Below are 17,570 nucleotides of genomic sequence, written 5' to 3' on the forward strand. Positions count from 1 at the left end.
TGATCCTGGGGTTGCTGCAGTTGGTCAGTCTAGGTCAGGCAACGTTATGTCCCCAAAGAATGAGGTCAGCTGACCTACCTGAATAAACTGAATGACCAGGGGTTTCATTATAAAAACTGTGCGTGGGATCGTTACTAAAAGTGTACGTACGTCCAAAAGCCAAGTTTTGCGTGCGCCAAAAAATATTCAGACTTATAAACCCTGCGTACGCACACCTGTAAGCAAATCTTGCTTTATAATCACAGAGTGCCTACAAATGTGCGCAGCTGAATCAGCTTCACGTTCCGCCCTGTACACGCCCCTTTTTAACCATAAATGGTCAATGCAAACGACCTATGAATGCGATCTGCATATAAAAACAGACTCAGATGCAAGTAATTATGTCTTGTCGGAAACAATGGCGAGAAAGGACTTGAGAAAAAGCAAAAAAGTGAAATTTCACCGGAGGTTAAAGTGGAGACAGTTGTGGGTGTAGGTGGAGCCCCGAAAAGATTTTGATCGGCGGTCACGGGACTGGGATCACAAAAAGCAGAGTGACGTGGCCAACCATGTTGCCTGCAGCAAGTGAACTGTCAGTGGCACGGAGCGCACAGTCCCAGAATTAAAAAAAGAAGTGGTCTGACACGTAAAATGTTCTTGAACATAACTCCTTTTTAATGCCTGATTTGTCATGAAAAGCATCAAGAAGGAAACGACGTAACACTGCCCCCACAGGCTTGTATGGTAGGCACTAGGCATGATGGGTGCATCACTTCATTCGCCTCTCTCCTTAGCCTCACTGATCAGTGGTTTTCTTGTGGCTACACAGCTGTCTAAACAACTGTTTAGACCGAATCCCTTGAGTTCCCTTCGCGTTGTGCGTGTGGAAACGCTCTTACTTTCACTATTAAACATAGCCGTGAGTTCTACTGTTGATTTCTTACGATATGATTTCACCAAACGTTTAAGTGATCTTCGATCACGATCATTCAGGAGTTTTTTCCGACCACATTTCTTCCTCAAAGATGATGGTTCACCACTATCCTTCCAGGTTTTAATAATGCATTGGACAGTTCTTAACCCGATTTTAGTAGTTTCAGCAATCTCCAGTTGTTTTCTTTGCTTGATGCAGGCCAATAATTTGACCCTTCTGAAACTGATTAACATCCTTTCCACGACATGGCTGTTTAAGAAATGAGAAGCTACTCACTGCATCGGCTTGGGTTAAATAACTTGTTGCCACCTGAAACATATTGATCACTGCAGTAATTATCTAATGGAAGGCTCTTACCGATTTGTTTAGTTAAATCCAGGCGCTAACTTTTTTTTGGACGGGCAGTGTACATTTCATTACTGTCGCAGAATGTTTTTACTGTCTCAGGACTTCCTTAATTTCAAGCGCTGTGTTTAGGAATGTCCTACAAGAAGGCAGACTGGTCTAAAAGTCGTGTTTCTTCTGTTCTCATGTAGAGCGTCAACATGACAGACATGGACGGTGAGACCACCACCCACACGGAGCCCGTGGTGGACGAAGAGGCGCCACTTTTCAGCAACCTGGACCTCTTCCTCTTCTCCCTGATTGTCGGCCTTGTCATTTATTGGTTCATGTCCCGGAAGAAGCCTGAGCCCCTCCCCGAATTCAAGAAGCTCGACACACCGTGAGTATCCACCATGTTATACCCTAAGCTTCCAAATCGAAGGAGAAGAGCATATATTGTCTATTTTGTTCGTGCTTTACTTTTAGTCATTAAAAAATCTCTTATAGTGTTGGGTATTGTGTAGATTTTTACAGATACTTGTTCTGATTCATGTTCAGTTAATTGATTCTGACTTTGATCAAATCCTGGTTCCAGTTCTTGGAATATTATTTGAGCAAAATATGTTGGGAGCAAAAGCTAATTTTGGCTGCTATTAACAGTAATTTGTCAAATGACAAGTTGTTTTTCAATTTTAAGGAGAATGAAAAGAAAGTAAACATACTCATCTTACCACACTGAAGTTGGTTGTTTTTCACTTGTTTTGGCTGCACTTATATTAACGGAGTTCCACAGGATTTCACTGCTTTTGGCTGTAATTAGTTAAGTAACGAATTACAAGTTAAAGTAGTTAAATAATGCCATTATAATTACTGTAATTTTAGATGGTTTTGTTACTTGTTACTTTACGCATAGCTGAAAATAGTGGCAGCACCTCCAAGCCCGTTGATTTTCCAGTTTAGGGTCTGTTGTCACTCGCCCGAATGGAGGGTCAAGACGGTTCAGTCCAGTCATCAAATAATTGTTATTATTAACTAACTACTCATTACTGCCACTTGGTGGACAGGAGTGTTAATAACTAGATTTGTCTTGACCAACAGTAACACTAAGATAATAGTATCTTCAGTAACTTGCCCAACACTGATCATTACTGTTTTCTGTGAAACCTTGCCATACTTGTAAGCACTTGTAATGTCCCAACACATTTAATCAGCTCAGCTGGATAGCCATAGGTCTTAAGTTTGCTTTCAGGAATTACGGTTGTCATAAATGTGGATCCTAATCTCGTATTTAGAGGTTACTTGTTGCCTCCATAGCACCTTTTACTCATCCAGGAACAGGTTGTTTTTTTTTACACAGTTTCTGTTGAACAAACCTCGTCAAGAGGCACCATATTTACTTTGATACATAGCAGATTTGTGGCCAAACAATTGTGAAGTCATGGTTCTCCATAGAGTTGCTATCCCAGCATCAGTGATGATGTTCTATCAGGACTCTGTATATAAGGGAGTATGGGTTTATTTTCAGACCTTTAACTTTGCAAAGAATGTTTTGCCATTTATTGTATTTTATTTTATTTTGTTTCTCCTTTGAGGTCAAGTAACTATTTGATCTTACACATGCTGTAGTTTATGTAAATACTATAAAGTTGATCTAAAATTGCAGAACACATGTTGTCCAGCAGCTGGAAGGAATGTTTTCATTGATCACGAAGGCGAATATCTTGGTGTAGTAAGAGTCAACTTTTTTTAAATTGTGTTTTCATCATTGAACTTTGCTTGTAGTTCAGCATACAGAAGAATGGTGATAATAGGAGTGTGTATCTTGATCTACAAGTGATTACATATAAGCAGTTAGAAAGAACAAATAGGGGCCATGAAGCAAGTGTGTGAGAGTGCACAGCTTAAGGCTTGTAAATGTTCCACTAGTTGCAAGTTGCGACCTTTGTTTTCTCTCTCTCTCTCTGGATTGCTCTTTTACACAGTCTCTCTCCTCTCACTCAAACGTATCTGACCTCACTCTCTCTCCGCCTGCCTCTTTCTTTCAGTGCATGTAATCCTCTCCCTCTCCGTTCCCTCCCCTCGTTACCTATCAGTGGAGTTATGGAGGCTTGGTTTGGTTTCAATAGACTCTCCTTCCATTGGCCATATTTTTAGTCCCTCCCCGACCACAACACAATTTCTTTGGTCACCAGAGTAAAAGCCACGGGCCAGCAGCAGCCACACTCGCTTGCGTGGTTGTGTGAATGGAGACAGTGTTGGAGGGCGAGTGGGGGAGATCCAGACCATTTGTGTGAAAACAGGAGGTTGGCTAAAAGGGGGGAAGAGCCCTGTGGAGCATGTGCTGCCTTTGGAAGAGTGTCTATCTGTGGAGGGCGGGAATACAGGAAGGGAACATAGAGCAACACAAGCGCCAAGCAAGTCTCCCCTCCCCTTAAAGGGAGCCGTGATTACCTAACTGTTATGAAGGGGGCGTAGTCTTCCATGTCTTTCCTGTGCTTTTGTTTTTGGCCCTGAACCCATTTTGAAAGTTCCCTGGAGAGCAAATGAGGAGGGCGAGCCAAACTCCTTTTGTGAGTCCTCTCCAAAGGTGGAAAGTTGAGGCAAAAGACAAGCAACCCTTTCTTTGCTCTGAGATTTTTTTTTTTTTTTTTCATTCTTCTTTTCCCCACTCTGCTGTTTTTCTTTTCTGTGTGTGTGTGTGTGTGTGTGTGTGTGTGTGTGTGTGTGTGGGCTGAGCTGCTTTGCCATTGGAGTAGGGCCATGTCACAAATGGAATCCTTTTATGATAAATGAGGTTGCCATAGCAATGACATTCCCCTCTCTCCTCCAGTGAGATAGGGGCGGGGGATACTTCAGAAAAAACTACCATTCACATTCACAGCCCCCCTCCTCCTCCTCCTCCTCTTCCTCCTCCCTCTTCAGTGGTCCACCGTGGAGTTGCTCTGATAACCATCCAAAATCTCAGAATGGATCTTGTAGACTTTTTCGTTCCCAACACCTTTCAGACCGGAGAGGGAAAGGGGCGGGGATGAGGAGGAAGGCATTTTCAGCCCGAGAGTGTTTCTGTGTGTGTGTGTGTGTGTGTTTGTGTGAGTCAAAAGTGTGGGTCTGCAGCTCGGCTACATTTTATGGGAAAGTCAGTTTCCCACCATTGTGTCCTTAGCGGTTGCCAGACACTGACAGGGCTTGTAGGCTGTGTGTGTGGTGGAGTCTTGTGTGTGTGTGTGTGTGTGTGTGTGTGTGTGTATGTAGAACAGACGCTGCTGGTTTCAGAGAGAAGCACAGGAAGAGACAGAGTTCAGATCGTGTTGGAGCCTCGATGGTGAAGGCAGGAGCTCTTGTAGACCTGCGAGTGTCCGGCTGCCTTTCTGGACTGGTTTGATTTTCCCATCCTGTGGTTGTGGAGTGTTGACGTCCTGCTTTTGATTTTGAGCGTGGCGGTTCCCGGCGTGGCCTAGCCAGTGGTGCTAGTGGCAGTGGTGAGATAGAGGGCTGCATGCCATGGGCTGTGTCTTCTCCCTGCCAGAGGACAGGAGAGATGCTGCTGAAAGGTCAGTAAAAGTGGTTGATTTACTGCTCCTGCTAACACACAATAAAATAGTTTTTTTTAATGAGGCTTGCTTTAAATTGTATTAAACATTTGCTACCAGCTGATGTTTAATCTTACTGTTTGGTTTCATTGCACAGATAAAACTTTGACACCTTGTAAGTGATTTGTAAGTGTTGAACTGGTGGCTTGTTGCTAGAGTTGGCGAGATAGTGGTTTCAAAAACCATGCTATGTTCCCAGTAGGTTATGTAACTGATGGTTGTAAAATCGGTTTGACTACAAACACAATTTAAATATTGGGTCTGCTGTTTTTCTCTTTTTCCACAAGCTCCTCAAACGTTGTTAGCCATCATTGTGTGGCACATGTTCAGGCTTGTTTAATTTCATTTTATTTTGACTTCCATTTTACTGGGGGGGTCTTAAAAGTATAAATCAGGTTGCAAAATGAAAAACCTAATTAATTGTAGCATCATAAGATTACCTCCATGTTCGAATGAGCCTGTGTTTCAGAGCAAGACTGAACTGACTGCTTGTTTGAAAAGGTTTCATTCCTGGATGGATTAATGAATGGAAAGTAAATGTGTTTGACAGTGTATACACATGATGAGCTCTGCACTATTTACACTATACTGTAAATTGTTCACACAGTGACTAAATGCCAGCATGCATGAGTTTGTTTTTGTATGTGTGTAGAAAGGATGTTTAAGATTAGTCCAGTTCCACGTTATCACAGTCAGTCTAGCAGATATCTTGTGATTTGCAAACCAACTTGGAGTCCCTTCTAGAGGCCGGCATTGGAAATCCGCTATAGCTACAAATGCTGTAATACATTGCATTGGTTAATTGTAAAGCAAATTTCTATGTAGACTGTATCTTTCCCTATCTAATAAGCATGAAGTGAAGTTATTACTTTAAATGTCGGTTTAAGGCTGCCTCATCAACTATGATTTGTCCCCATTTTTAGTTTCTGTCTTTCTATTAAGATGTTGTTCTCTACCGAGATTACAAACTAAACCCAAGTAACCCAAATATTTATCCAACGGGGAAATAACCAAGGAATAGATGAACCTTTCTGTTTGGGCAGTTATTATTGAAATCACACACAGTTTGTATAGTATTTGGAGTTACCAAGATGGGGTTATTAATCAAAAAGGGATATCTTTTGCTCTATGTTTAATTTTACACATGCTCAAGATACTTGCATTTGCAGTATTCAGATGATGCATAGATCTTAAACTGAGAACTTGGCCGCTCTCTGTGGAGTGACCGTGGGGCCGGTGAGGCAGACGCCCTCAGCTGGAAACAGTTCAGACACCTAAAGCTGTCAGGAATGCTTCAGCTTGGGGGCAAAGGCTTGTTTTAGGTTTTTGATCAGGAATTTACACTTTTCTTCAGAGTCCAGTCCTTAATAACCACCGGGGCCCGGTTTTTATGGCATGTTGGGCATCATTCCCACATGGCTGCACTCTGCACCCCGCTGCTCCGTGAGTGGGTTCTCCAGGTTGTAAATTGTTTCACTAAATGTGTGTTAGAGACCAAATTAAATCAGATGCTCTCTGTGTATAATGCATTCATACTTCATATAGCACATTAATATATCTCCATTTTTCTTGGCTGCTGTGTCTATCCCACAGCATTGTGCTTCTGGATGTAAAATCTGAAAATATATTCCTTTGGCAAACTGTTAATGCTTGTCGTTATGTGTATCCTTTTTACTCTTTTTCAGCGCAGACAGAATTGCAGCTGTCCACTCAGACCTTTGATGCTGAATGAAGCGACGTTGCCTTTTATTTGGCTCGATAATAGATTTAGCTTCCTGTGTCCCTTTCTACTAACACTGTGTTTGTGCGTGTTGTTTTGATCTGTTCCCATCCATTATTAATTACTTCCAGGACACATCAGAATCAAGATTTTGAATTACCATGAGCTGTAACCCTAGGGATTGGAATTTAATAGATTTTATTTATACCAATGCTATTATGTGTAAGTAGGCCTACGCAGGTTTTCAGCATCAACTGTTTTAAAATCTCTCAACCTGAACCTCTCAACTCTGTAAATGTTCTCTGTAAATGTTCAACTGTTTTAAAATCTCTCAACCTGAACCTCTCAACTCTGTAAATGTTATAAGGAGTTCTCTTTATTTTTCTTTTGTTTTGTTTTGTATTGATACCTGCCGCTCTATTTTGAAAAGTGTGCCTGGAGGATAACTTGCTGTTATGAGATTGGCGCTATACAAATAAACCCTTAAAAATAGTGGTTTTCGAATTATTTAAGTGAAAAATTTCTATTTTTGATACAGCTAACCCTTTTTGTGTAGAAGAAAAAAGGCTGTAGTCTGAAAGCTAAAATGGATTAAATACACATTTCCTTCAAGTTGTTTTTTAGTCAAAGGAAAAACATCCCAGCATTGATAAAGGAACTGATGAGCTCTGAGACGTGTGATTCCAGTGAATCTGACACTTTGGAACCGGTTTTTGTTTCCCATCCCATTTGTTGCATGTCACCAACCCCCCCACCCACCCTCTTTCCTGTTTTCTTACGAAATGTATGCTCATGCTTAGTACGTGCTTGTACATACAGTTAGTATGACTAATGCTTGTATGACTGCTGAGTCACTGCTCGAACTCCCTGCTGTACACAATAACACTAATGATGACAAGACAATTTGCCCACTTTGCACTATTGTTACAAGTCAAAGCGGCCTCACATAAAATGATTCAAATCAATGCTTTAATGCTATGTTATGCGATACATTCGATATTTAAACAATGACTAATTTCTTTAGTTTTAATTAAATAGAATCATCATTGTTGGCTTGTGGACTTTTTACCTAGATTAAGTAGCTTGTTTCAACCACATATACCTTAACTGTCAGAGCGTTGCCTGCTTTTGTCTCATAAGTCATTATTATATTACCTTTTGCATTTTAAATAAAAGAAATCCCTTATGGATTAATGTTCTTGTCCTCACTCTGGACTTGCAGTGCTTCAACAACAGGTGGTCATTAAAAACATGGACTAACACTAGACCGCAGCTAAATGTTCATTTTAGTCTTCTAGAGCTGTTAAAGGTTTTCACTGGTAATGTTTGTAAAGATATTAGAAAAACAGTCCTATATTTCCATTTATAATCAGGTTGGATCATTAAGTCACTTTTCATTATGTTGGAAATTTAACTTAAATTCATATAGGCTGAATATTTAATAAGGCCTTTAATCCAGTGGGAAAGTAGATTTTTCCAGAGGAAAGAAAATATATTTTATTTTTTCCAATTGAATTTCTGTGCACAATATTTCCCACAGCTGATGTGTGGTGAACTATATAGTTAGTTTTCATCAATTGTTTATAAAACAGTATCATGGCAGAGGACAGAATGACCCAATAAGTTACTTAATAACAAGTCGAATCTGTTTTTTCTCCAGAGCACCCACTGTAAGAGAGACGAGTTTCATCGAGAAAATGAAGAAAATGGTGAGTTTTGATTTTCAGTCATTTAATCCTTCCCATCATTTCAACTGTCTTATTTTGACCACATAGATAAATTCTCCAGGAGCAGTTGTATCTGCTGTTGGGACATTACAGGGTTTTAAAAAAGACTGTGAGCCATTTGGGCTGGATAGTTTATAAATAAAGTGTTTGTGTTCACCACATGTTGATCAACCTTGAAGTTGTTTTCCTCAGTAAATACCCGTTTGATGTCAAAGTGCAGAAAAGTGTATTTACTTATAGTAGTTCAAAATCAACAGTCAGTAAAATGCTAAAATGTCTCCTTTTTTGCTCTGTGGATGAACAATGTGATGACTATAATGGTCTGCTAATGTGATTATATGTAGTTCTAGATTTGGTTTGTTTTGACTTTGATGGTCCTCAGTTTTAAAGCTTGCCTTGAGAAAAGACTTTTGGTTTTGAATCATGTGGTTTTGCAGCAAATAGTTCAGATACCATGATGGTGGCAGAAGAGAACGTTGGCCCCAGTGCTATTTAATTCAGGCTCTGTTTTCCTTTTGTTGTGAATTAGCATGGCAACATTGTCGGCAAGGATAAAACACTTTCTCACAAATACGTGTAAAGATGGAGCTGTTTATTTATGGAAAGTTATATGTTGGATGTAGTTTGACATCAGGCAGTTTGGGCTGTGCTAATATAATCTCCCTGTTACAAGCAGAAGTGCTCTTGTTGGCAATGCAGCGTTTCAGGATTTGGGAGAAAATACATTCAGAATACATTTTAGTTAAATAACAAAGATCTGTTGTACTTGCACTGGGTCTGTGTTTGATAAAGCAGCGTCTAGACAGAAGAGACAGGTTAGCTTTTTGTTGTAGTTGTGGCTGTAGCTTTTACTTGCACCATGTAAATGTTATTTTCTGTCAATTTCTATCCAGGGCAAGAACATCATTGTGTTCTACGGCTCCCAGACGGGCACAGGAGAGGAATTTGCTAACAGACTGTCCAAAGACGCTCAGCGGTACGGCATGAAAGGAATGGCTGCCGATCCAGAGGAGTACGACATGGTAATTTGGATCAGTGGAAGAGAAACCACAGAATTAAAATAAACATTCTTGTGAGAATTACTCATTACAGCTGCCAGTAAATTATTTGTGATAGTGTCATGGAAAAAGTATTGCTGCGGTGCTGATGACGATAATCTGATTCTCCTGCACTGTCCAGACATGAGACTTTAGTCATTTTGATGATAATATTATTACAATATCCCACGGCAGATTCTAAATTAGCTAAGTAACGGTTTATAATAACTGCCAGGGTAATACGACCTCTGCAAATTATATTATATTCACTGTGCTAAAATAAAACGTGCCCAGGCATAAAGACCCAAGGACAGCACACACGGATATCAACATATGTGCGCTATTTCATTCTGTCATAATAATAGAGAGTGTGCAATATTCTGACCTCAGGCTTTATCCAAGAATGTGTTGTTGTGTGTCAGAATCAGTATAGGAACAGGTAATATACTTAACACTTAAATAAATGTAATAATATGCAATGACCAGTCAGATATTGAAGACAGACTTCCTTAAACGTATTAGTCGTTCAGTGTCCACTGTCTCTGATTCTCATGTTCTAGGGGGAACTGTCCCGTCTGTCTGAGATTGAAAACTCCCTCGCCATATTTTGCATGGCCACCTACGGTGAAGGAGACCCAACAGATAATGCCCAGGACTTCTATGACTGGCTGCAGGAAAATGATGATGAAAATCTCTCTGGACTAAACTACACTGTGAGTCTTTGTGCTCAACTTCTGTACACATCAACTTCTTACAAGCTTACAAGAACGCAGAGAAATGTGTGAATTGTCAAATATGTGATTGTATAGGAACTGTTGGGAGTGTTGGTGTTGTTGGCTCTTAAAGAGGTTGAGGCCCAGTGCGACGACACAAAATATCTTGTTTTGTCCGACCATCAGCCCAAAACCCCCAAAATCATTAATTTTACTCTAATTTAAGACCAAGAAAATCAATGAATTATTACTATTGAACACCTGGAACTGTCAAACATTTGGCATTTTAGATTAAAAATTACTTCAACCATTATTACTTTACCAAAATATTTGCTGTTTTAAAGTTCAACCAATCGACTAATCAGTTAACGGACTTATCGTTGCAGCTCTAGTTTCATGTTCAAGTGAAAAGCATGTGAGCTCAATGGATCTCATAGACTTAATATGTATGAGTGACTTATGTTTTTCAATGTGCACATTTGTTGTATAGCTTCTGTTTTGTTTCCTCATTCAGTTTTCAAAGAATGCAAATGATCTCCCTTTGATATATTTTATAGGTAATGTTGCATGGAAATTTAATAGCTAGTTTGGACTCCTGGGATATTGGGATTTTGGTCACTATTGCTGCTTCACAACCTGTTTAGTCACACTATGTCAGTTTGCATGTGTGTCTCACTGACATACAGCACACAGGCTTCACTGGCACGAGCTGCGTCTGGCTTTGTGTGCATCATGAAAGAAAAGGGCTTTGTGTGTTGTCATGTTTGGTCTGTGTGTGTGTGTGTATGTCATTGTTGGAGTACAGCACTCCTGACCTCATTTGAGTGAAGAACTTGGCTGTGGGAAATCAAGCTAAATTCCTGGCCACAGTCACGTCCTTCCTCTTGAATTTTATCTGTTGCCTCTCTGGTCTGTATCGGAGCGAGAGGTTTTCAGGGTCTCTTGTAAGACATTATTCAGTTTGGCATGTTGTTTCCATTCTGTATTTTAGTAAAATAAATGAAATAACCTGAGGATGCGTTCACCATTAAACCTACAAGCAGGCATACATTAATTAATTAATTAACTGACATCACAAGACATTTTTTTGATAAATTGTTAATTACTGAAACCACAGATCATTATGTACTTTTATTTCCGGCTTCACTGCTTGTTTGGTTGAAGACTGAGCCATGTCCGGTTACTGATTGTTTCTCACCGTGTCCTTTTCTGTTTCCAGGTGTTTGGTTTGGGCAACAAGACATATGAACACTACAATTCAATGGGAAAGTATGTTGATAAAAGGCTGGAAGAACTTGGAGCCAAGCGCATCTTTGATCTTGGTTTAGGAGACGACGATGGCAAGTAAGTGTGGCCGATATTAACCCTCTGAGCCGGAAAAGAAATGATGACTGATTTATCTCCCTTCTTCTTAATGCCAGGACAAATGTTACATTATTGACCCCCAATCATAAAAATCATCAGTATGTTTGCTGCATCCAACACATATTATGGGTTGTTTTGTCTTTGAAGGAACATTCACATTTTCTCTCTTTCTCTCTATTTGTAAAATGTACTGTGTTTGAAAATGAATACATTTGTTGAATAAGGGTGAATTCAAACGTGGCCTGGTTTTGTTTTTCAGTCTGGAAGAGGACTTCATTTCATGGAGAGAGCAGTTCTGGCCGGCCGTCTGTGAGCACTTTGGAGTGGAAGCCTTGGGAGACGAATCAAGGTTCATTCACACGTTTTTTTCATCATTTCAAGTTTTGACTGTTTTATAATCACCATGTTTTTACCATGCCTATTAAGCAGCCATATTTTCATGTCAGCTGTAATTTCTTAAACTTACTAGGAGTTTTTAACTGATTAAGAAAGTCTTATTTTAATAATGATGCTTCTGTATGATAGACATAAGGACACAAGACCATCAGCGATAAGATTGGGTATTTCTACATAGTTATTCTTTACGCCACTGGGTCGGATTCCTTTTGAAATCAATGAAATAGAGCAGTAGAAACTCTTTTGACCACAGGGGCCGCCAGAATCATTTAAAAAACAAAAGTTCTTTGGGCTGGGTTTAGAAATGTACTTCACCCAGAGTCTTTTTTTTGTTTTTCCTTTGTTTGAAGACTAATATATAATAATAATAATAATGATTATGATGATCTAATAATAAATTGGGACATACCTGATTTATGGTAAACCCCACCCACCTGAATGTGAAAGGAAGAAATGCCATGAATCATCCAGTATTTGACCTACGTGGTCATGCATTATCCTAAAAAAAAACAAACAAGAAATGTGTCATCTCAATATCTGTTTTCATTTAATTTCACTAGAAATTCAATTTGATTTCACTGTCTGTATGCAGTGGCTAAAGAGGCTAACCTATAGTGATTTTCCTTCGCAGCATACGGCAGTATGAGTTGAAGGAGCATACTGACATGAACATGAACAAAGTGTACACAGGAGAGATCGGACGCCTGAAGAGTTTTGAGGTCCAAAAGCCGTAAGTACTGTAGCAGAGAAGCTGTTCACCACCAGCACTCATTCATCATTAAAGTGCTGTCTGCTCTGTCATTGATCACTTTTCACCTACATTTATAACCATGTGTAAAGTTTACTAAAGGTCACTTTCTAAAAGTGAAGCTTTCTGCCCCCTAGTGGACATGAGGAACACATTCGTGCTGCCTGTATTTTATCAAACTTTAATAAGTCATTTGTTAATAGAGTATTAGCTCTTGTATGGTCTACAGCAGAGATGTATAATCTTTTTGTAAATGCATTGTTACATTTAAGTGTTTCTCTTTTATTTATAGGCCGTTTGATTCGAAAAACCCTTTCTTGGCCACAGTGACTGTCAACAGGAAACTCAACAACGCTGGTGATAGACATTTTATGCATCTAGAATTGGACATAACAGGCTCCAAAATCAGGTGAGACTAGTTGGATATATCTTGTTGACTTCTTTATATGCTTGTTCACATCCCTAACACCATATGAGTAGATGAAAAACCCTGATCCATGTTCCGGTTTAAGGTTTTATGAATACAGGTCAAAGTCTCAATTTGTCACATTGTGTGATTTCAGATATGAGTCAGGTGACCACGTTGCCGTTTTCCCCACAAATGATTCTGCGTTGGTGAACAAGTTGGGACAAATCCTTGGAGTGGACCTTGATGTCGTTATCTCTCTCAACAACCTTGACGGTATGGCATTAAAAGCCTGAAGCACCTTGACTTTACTAGCTTGTCCCTCAAACCCTCTCACGGAAACCTCCCTTCATATCTAGACTTGCAGTATCAGCTCACTTAATGCATATGAACTGTATATAGTTTATTACTGCAATTAAATGTTATTGCAGTAATATAAGGCTTTTGTAATGAATGAAATGAGTTTCCTTTTGTTAAGAAGGTCATCAGATGGCCATGAAATGAACGTTAAGATTATAATGTCTTATTTATTTTTCAGAGGAATCCAACAAGAAGCACCCGTTCCCCTGCCCCACCACATACCGCACGGCCCTCACTCACTACCTGGACATCACACATCCTCCTCGCACCAACGTCCTCTATGAGCTGGCACAGTACGCCTCTGACCCCAAAGACCAGGAGAATATGCGCAAGATGGCCTCTTCCTCACCTGAGGGCAAGGTCAGTAACAGGTTGATTGGATGTGGTATTAAAATAACGGCCTAAAGGTTTGAATAGCGAGCTGCTCAGTGCCCAGCAGATCAGACGGTGGTTGTACTGGACAGCTTCCAGGTGTGACTATGATCAGGCCGTTTCTAAAAAAAGAGACTCAATTTACAGTTACATGTCACCCATCTTGTAAATCCTTACCTGGGCCTATAATGCATACTGAAGTGTACATCTTTGATGCCCCTTACTCAACCATTAATGTCTTTTTGTTGCTTCCTCTGTGCAGGCACTCTACCAGAATTGGGTGTTGGATGCCAGTAGAAACATCCTCGCCATCCTAGAGGATATGCCTTCTTTGAGGCCTCCTGTTGACCACTTGTGTGAGCTGCTGCCTCGTCTCCAGGCTCGCTACTATTCCATCGCCTCCTCTTCTAAGGTAATCCCTGCTTCAGTCAGACAGGCAGCGTCATATCCTTAACTTTTGTCACAGACTTACAGATGTTCTTTGATATGTTTATTAGCAGTGAAGACATATAAAAATGTTCTGAGAATTAAAGTAGAGGACTGTTGTGAACTGTATCTGTTCTGTAGGTTCATCCCAACAGCATCCACATCTGTGCCGTATTGGTAGAGTACACAACTAAGACTGGCCGCGTCAACTTAGGAGTTGCTACCAACTGGCTGAAGAACAAACCCATCACAGACAACGGCCACAAGTCCACTGTTCCCATGTACATCCGCAAATCTCAGTTCCGCCTGCCTTTCAAAGCCACCAACCCAGTGATCATGATCGGCCCTGGGACAGGAATCGCCCCCTTCATGGGCTTCATCCAAGAGAGGGGCTGGCTCAAAGAGCAAGGTATTTATAGACACTGTATGCCATGGTGTGTGTATTTGACCTTTTACAATCTCCACTGGGATAGAAAGATGAGGAGAAAGACCTCCAAACAGTCTTTAAATGAAAGGTATTTAAAGGTTGATGGATACTAGTAATCAGTGCTTTAATAATCTTTATTCAGTTATGAGCATGCTTACAAAGTTACCTATAAAACATGATACATGTGTGCAACAATAACTTGATCAGTTATATTTTCAAAAACCTCAGTTGAAGAACAAAATAACCAATGTTTTTTTTTTGCTTTATAGGAAAGGAGGTTGGAGAGACGGTCATGTATTTTGGCTGCAGATATAAGAACGAGGATTATATCTACCAGGAGGAGCTGGAGGAAGCAGAGAAGAAAGGGGTTCTTACACAGCTTCATGTTGCCTTCTCCAGAGACCAAGAGCATAAGGTACGGCTGTCTTTTTATTTTTATTTATTTTTATATATATATATATAATTATATATAAATATATAAATAAACACACACACAAGGCACAGGCTACCAGGTGAGCTTTAGAGCTGACGCTAAAAAACTGCTGGCCAGCAAGGATTCAAAAGCATTTCAGTTTGTAAAACATACCTTGTTGTATTCTCTAATTTTACCGTCCTGTTCTCATCCACTAACATGACATCCGGTTTGCCGGCTGCCTGAATCCATGTGAATGCAACATTAAATGCATTAATGCAAACAACCATGAAAGCACAAAACGAATACGTATGTAACAGTCACAACCTACCTCTGTTACATCTCAAGAAACAATCCACACTCAGCAACATTAACAGTATTACCTCTGTGCCTTGATAAATAAAGTAGTTTTCACCTGGTCTTTATTAAAAAATAGTTTATCTTGACAAACCCTTTATTGTCTGTGCTTTTGGAACTTTTCACCATATGTTTGCCTTAAACATATAAATTAAAATCACATATATGAACAATGTTTTCTCTTTCCATTTTCAAAAATAAAGGTGTACGTGCAGCATCTCATAAAGAAAAATAAGGAAAACCTCTGGAAGCTGATTCACTCAGACAATGCTCATATCTACGTCTGCGGGTAAGTACAAAATTCACGTTATGTCATGTATTCAAAGAGACTGAATCTTAACGTTCAATATTTTTGTTGTAAAAAAAAAACTACACTTACTCAACAATGTGAGTTATTCTTACAATAACCCCAAACAAGGAATATACAAACAAAGACCAGCAGACATGCAAAGTGATTACTTTCCTGTTTTTTAGGGATGCAAGGTACATGGCTAAAGATGTGCAGACGGCCTTCCACGACATGGCAGAAGAGCTGGGAGGCATGACGCGCACCCAGGCCACAGATTACGTCAAGAAACTGATGACCAAGGGACGCTACTCGCAAGATGTCTGGAGTTAAAGAGCCTCAGACTTTGCTTCAGTCGCTGGTTTTAAATGTTCTATTTTTACTGTATGTCTTGTTTTATCAGGACTGAATATAAAAACATTTAACACTTGTTCATCTCCCTGGTTCGTGAGAGCTACAGGTAGCAGAAGATCATGAGGCAAACCCTACCTCAGCAGGTTTTTGTTAATAAACCCATTCAGTAATTTCTTAATGTATACAGTGTGTATCTGGACCACCAGCGTGTGTCTGCCGGGGTCCTCACTTGAGCCACGTTCTCAGACCAAACAACAGTTACCCCGTCTGGTTTCCAGAGACTTTAAAGAGTCTCTGATATAAATTAATGAATTTGTGTGATTTGGTGTTTTACTTGCAACTCAGTAAGAACTCGCTGGCAGAGGTACAGAATATAAGACCACTGTGAACATGAAGATTTAAATTCAAAATTGATAACACTCTTTCATGTTTGTATCTTTTATCTGATTGTTTAATGGATTGTAGCCACCTCAGAGGGTAAATATTGCATTATATGTAAAGTGAACCTGTGGAGCGTTGCGTTCCTGTGGCATTGCAAACACTCATCTAGTGGTGCTTTTGAAAGAACTTTACATTTTTTAGAAAAAGTGAGGAAAATGTTGGCATCATAGGTACACTTGTGTTTACCTTTGTGTTTTTGACAAGGGATTTTGCCTCTTATGCATACGTTTCTGTTCATTTTAATCAGTGACAGTAACCTTTTGAGAGGCGCAAAAGGGGGGCGATCATTTTATAGAAAAAAACACGACATTATGTGCATTTTATTTCCTATAAAAGCCTGTTTTGAAACATGATGAAAATGAATCTGTAGGTATCCTATATTTGTAAAATAACATTTGAAATGTTGCCTTGAAACCAGAACTGCCCTGTTTATTTCATATGCATCTGACAGCAGAGGATTATGAAATGGGTTTGTAATGTTGCAGTAACACTCGGGGGACATATGACAGCAACCTCCATTTGATTGATATGTGTTTTTTTTTTTGTTTTTTTTAAATATCTTGTCCAATCACATATGCACCACTACAGTCTGGAGAAGATGACCAGACATATCAGAACATTTTGTGTGTCTCCCAGCATCCATCAGTCAGTGCTCATCCCACTACTTTTGTGTGAATAATGGGTGTTTGAGGAGGTCAGCCAACCTGAAGTGCAGCCTGTGCCTTTTTTATTAATGCCTTATGTATTAAGTTAGCATTAAAACCTTATGCTTCACTGTCTAACAGGTTTTCTTCTTCCATGCTTACATTTTGATAGTCACTTTATCCAGCCCTGTCACCTTTGTCATTCCATTTTATGATGTAATGATTTGATTTTATCGAGGCATGCATTTTTTAATGAATAAAATTGGAATAATGTGTTGGGTTAATGATTTTTGAGGTTTATTTACATTGAGTGACTTTATATTAACAGAACATGTACAGTAAGCATTGTACACAATAGTTGAGTTAGACAATCAGTGTAACTCTTAAGTCTATTTTGTAATCTGAACTCTCGCAGTTTATCTCAACCATCTGTTTACCATTTGTCATCATGAGGTTTCAGCTCCCTCCCTCTAATATTCACGAGGCAGCAATGAGAGATTAAAATCACACAGGGCTGCAGACTGTTTATGTTTTAATTGAATCAGCAGCTGC

At 39.7% G+C, this 17,570-nt stretch overlaps 1 protein-coding gene across 2 annotated transcripts in view; it reads left to right on the plus strand.

The window, feature by feature from the left end:
• The window catches only part of porb (P450 (cytochrome) oxidoreductase b), a 20,889-nt gene extending 3,587 nt beyond the window's left edge, over nucleotides 1-17,302 (plus strand). Inside the window, exons 2-16 of one of the 2 annotated variants that reach the window (XM_035679928.1) lie at nucleotides 1,450-1,637; nucleotides 8,208-8,256; nucleotides 9,168-9,296; nucleotides 9,872-10,024; nucleotides 11,244-11,368; nucleotides 11,649-11,738; nucleotides 12,417-12,515; nucleotides 12,826-12,942; nucleotides 13,097-13,215; nucleotides 13,478-13,659; nucleotides 13,934-14,083; nucleotides 14,239-14,506; nucleotides 14,794-14,939; nucleotides 15,497-15,582; nucleotides 15,768-17,302. In XM_035679928.1, coding sequence (XP_035535821.1) covers nucleotides 1,459-1,637; nucleotides 8,208-8,256; nucleotides 9,168-9,296; nucleotides 9,872-10,024; nucleotides 11,244-11,368; nucleotides 11,649-11,738; nucleotides 12,417-12,515; nucleotides 12,826-12,942; nucleotides 13,097-13,215; nucleotides 13,478-13,659; nucleotides 13,934-14,083; nucleotides 14,239-14,506; nucleotides 14,794-14,939; nucleotides 15,497-15,582; nucleotides 15,768-15,912 — 2,037 coding nt within the window. In that variant the 5' untranslated portion in view covers nucleotides 1,450-1,458 and the 3' untranslated portion in view covers nucleotides 15,913-17,302. Of the gene's footprint in view, nucleotides 1-1,449; nucleotides 1,638-4,353; nucleotides 4,789-8,207; nucleotides 8,257-9,167; nucleotides 9,297-9,871; nucleotides 10,025-11,243; nucleotides 11,369-11,648; nucleotides 11,739-12,416; nucleotides 12,516-12,825; nucleotides 12,943-13,096; nucleotides 13,216-13,477; nucleotides 13,660-13,933; nucleotides 14,084-14,238; nucleotides 14,507-14,793; nucleotides 14,940-15,496; nucleotides 15,583-15,767 lie in introns of those variants that run through there. The other variant, XM_035679929.1, reaches the window with a different exon arrangement.
• The last annotated feature ends 268 nt before the right edge of the window (nucleotides 17,303-17,570 follow it).

This window comes from Morone saxatilis, unplaced genomic scaffold (genome assembly GCF_004916995.1).
Source record: "Morone saxatilis isolate NCDOM2014 unplaced genomic scaffold, NCSU_SB_2.0 Contig8, whole genome shotgun sequence".
Classification (NCBI taxonomy): Eukaryota; Metazoa; Chordata; class Actinopteri; family Moronidae; genus Morone; species Morone saxatilis.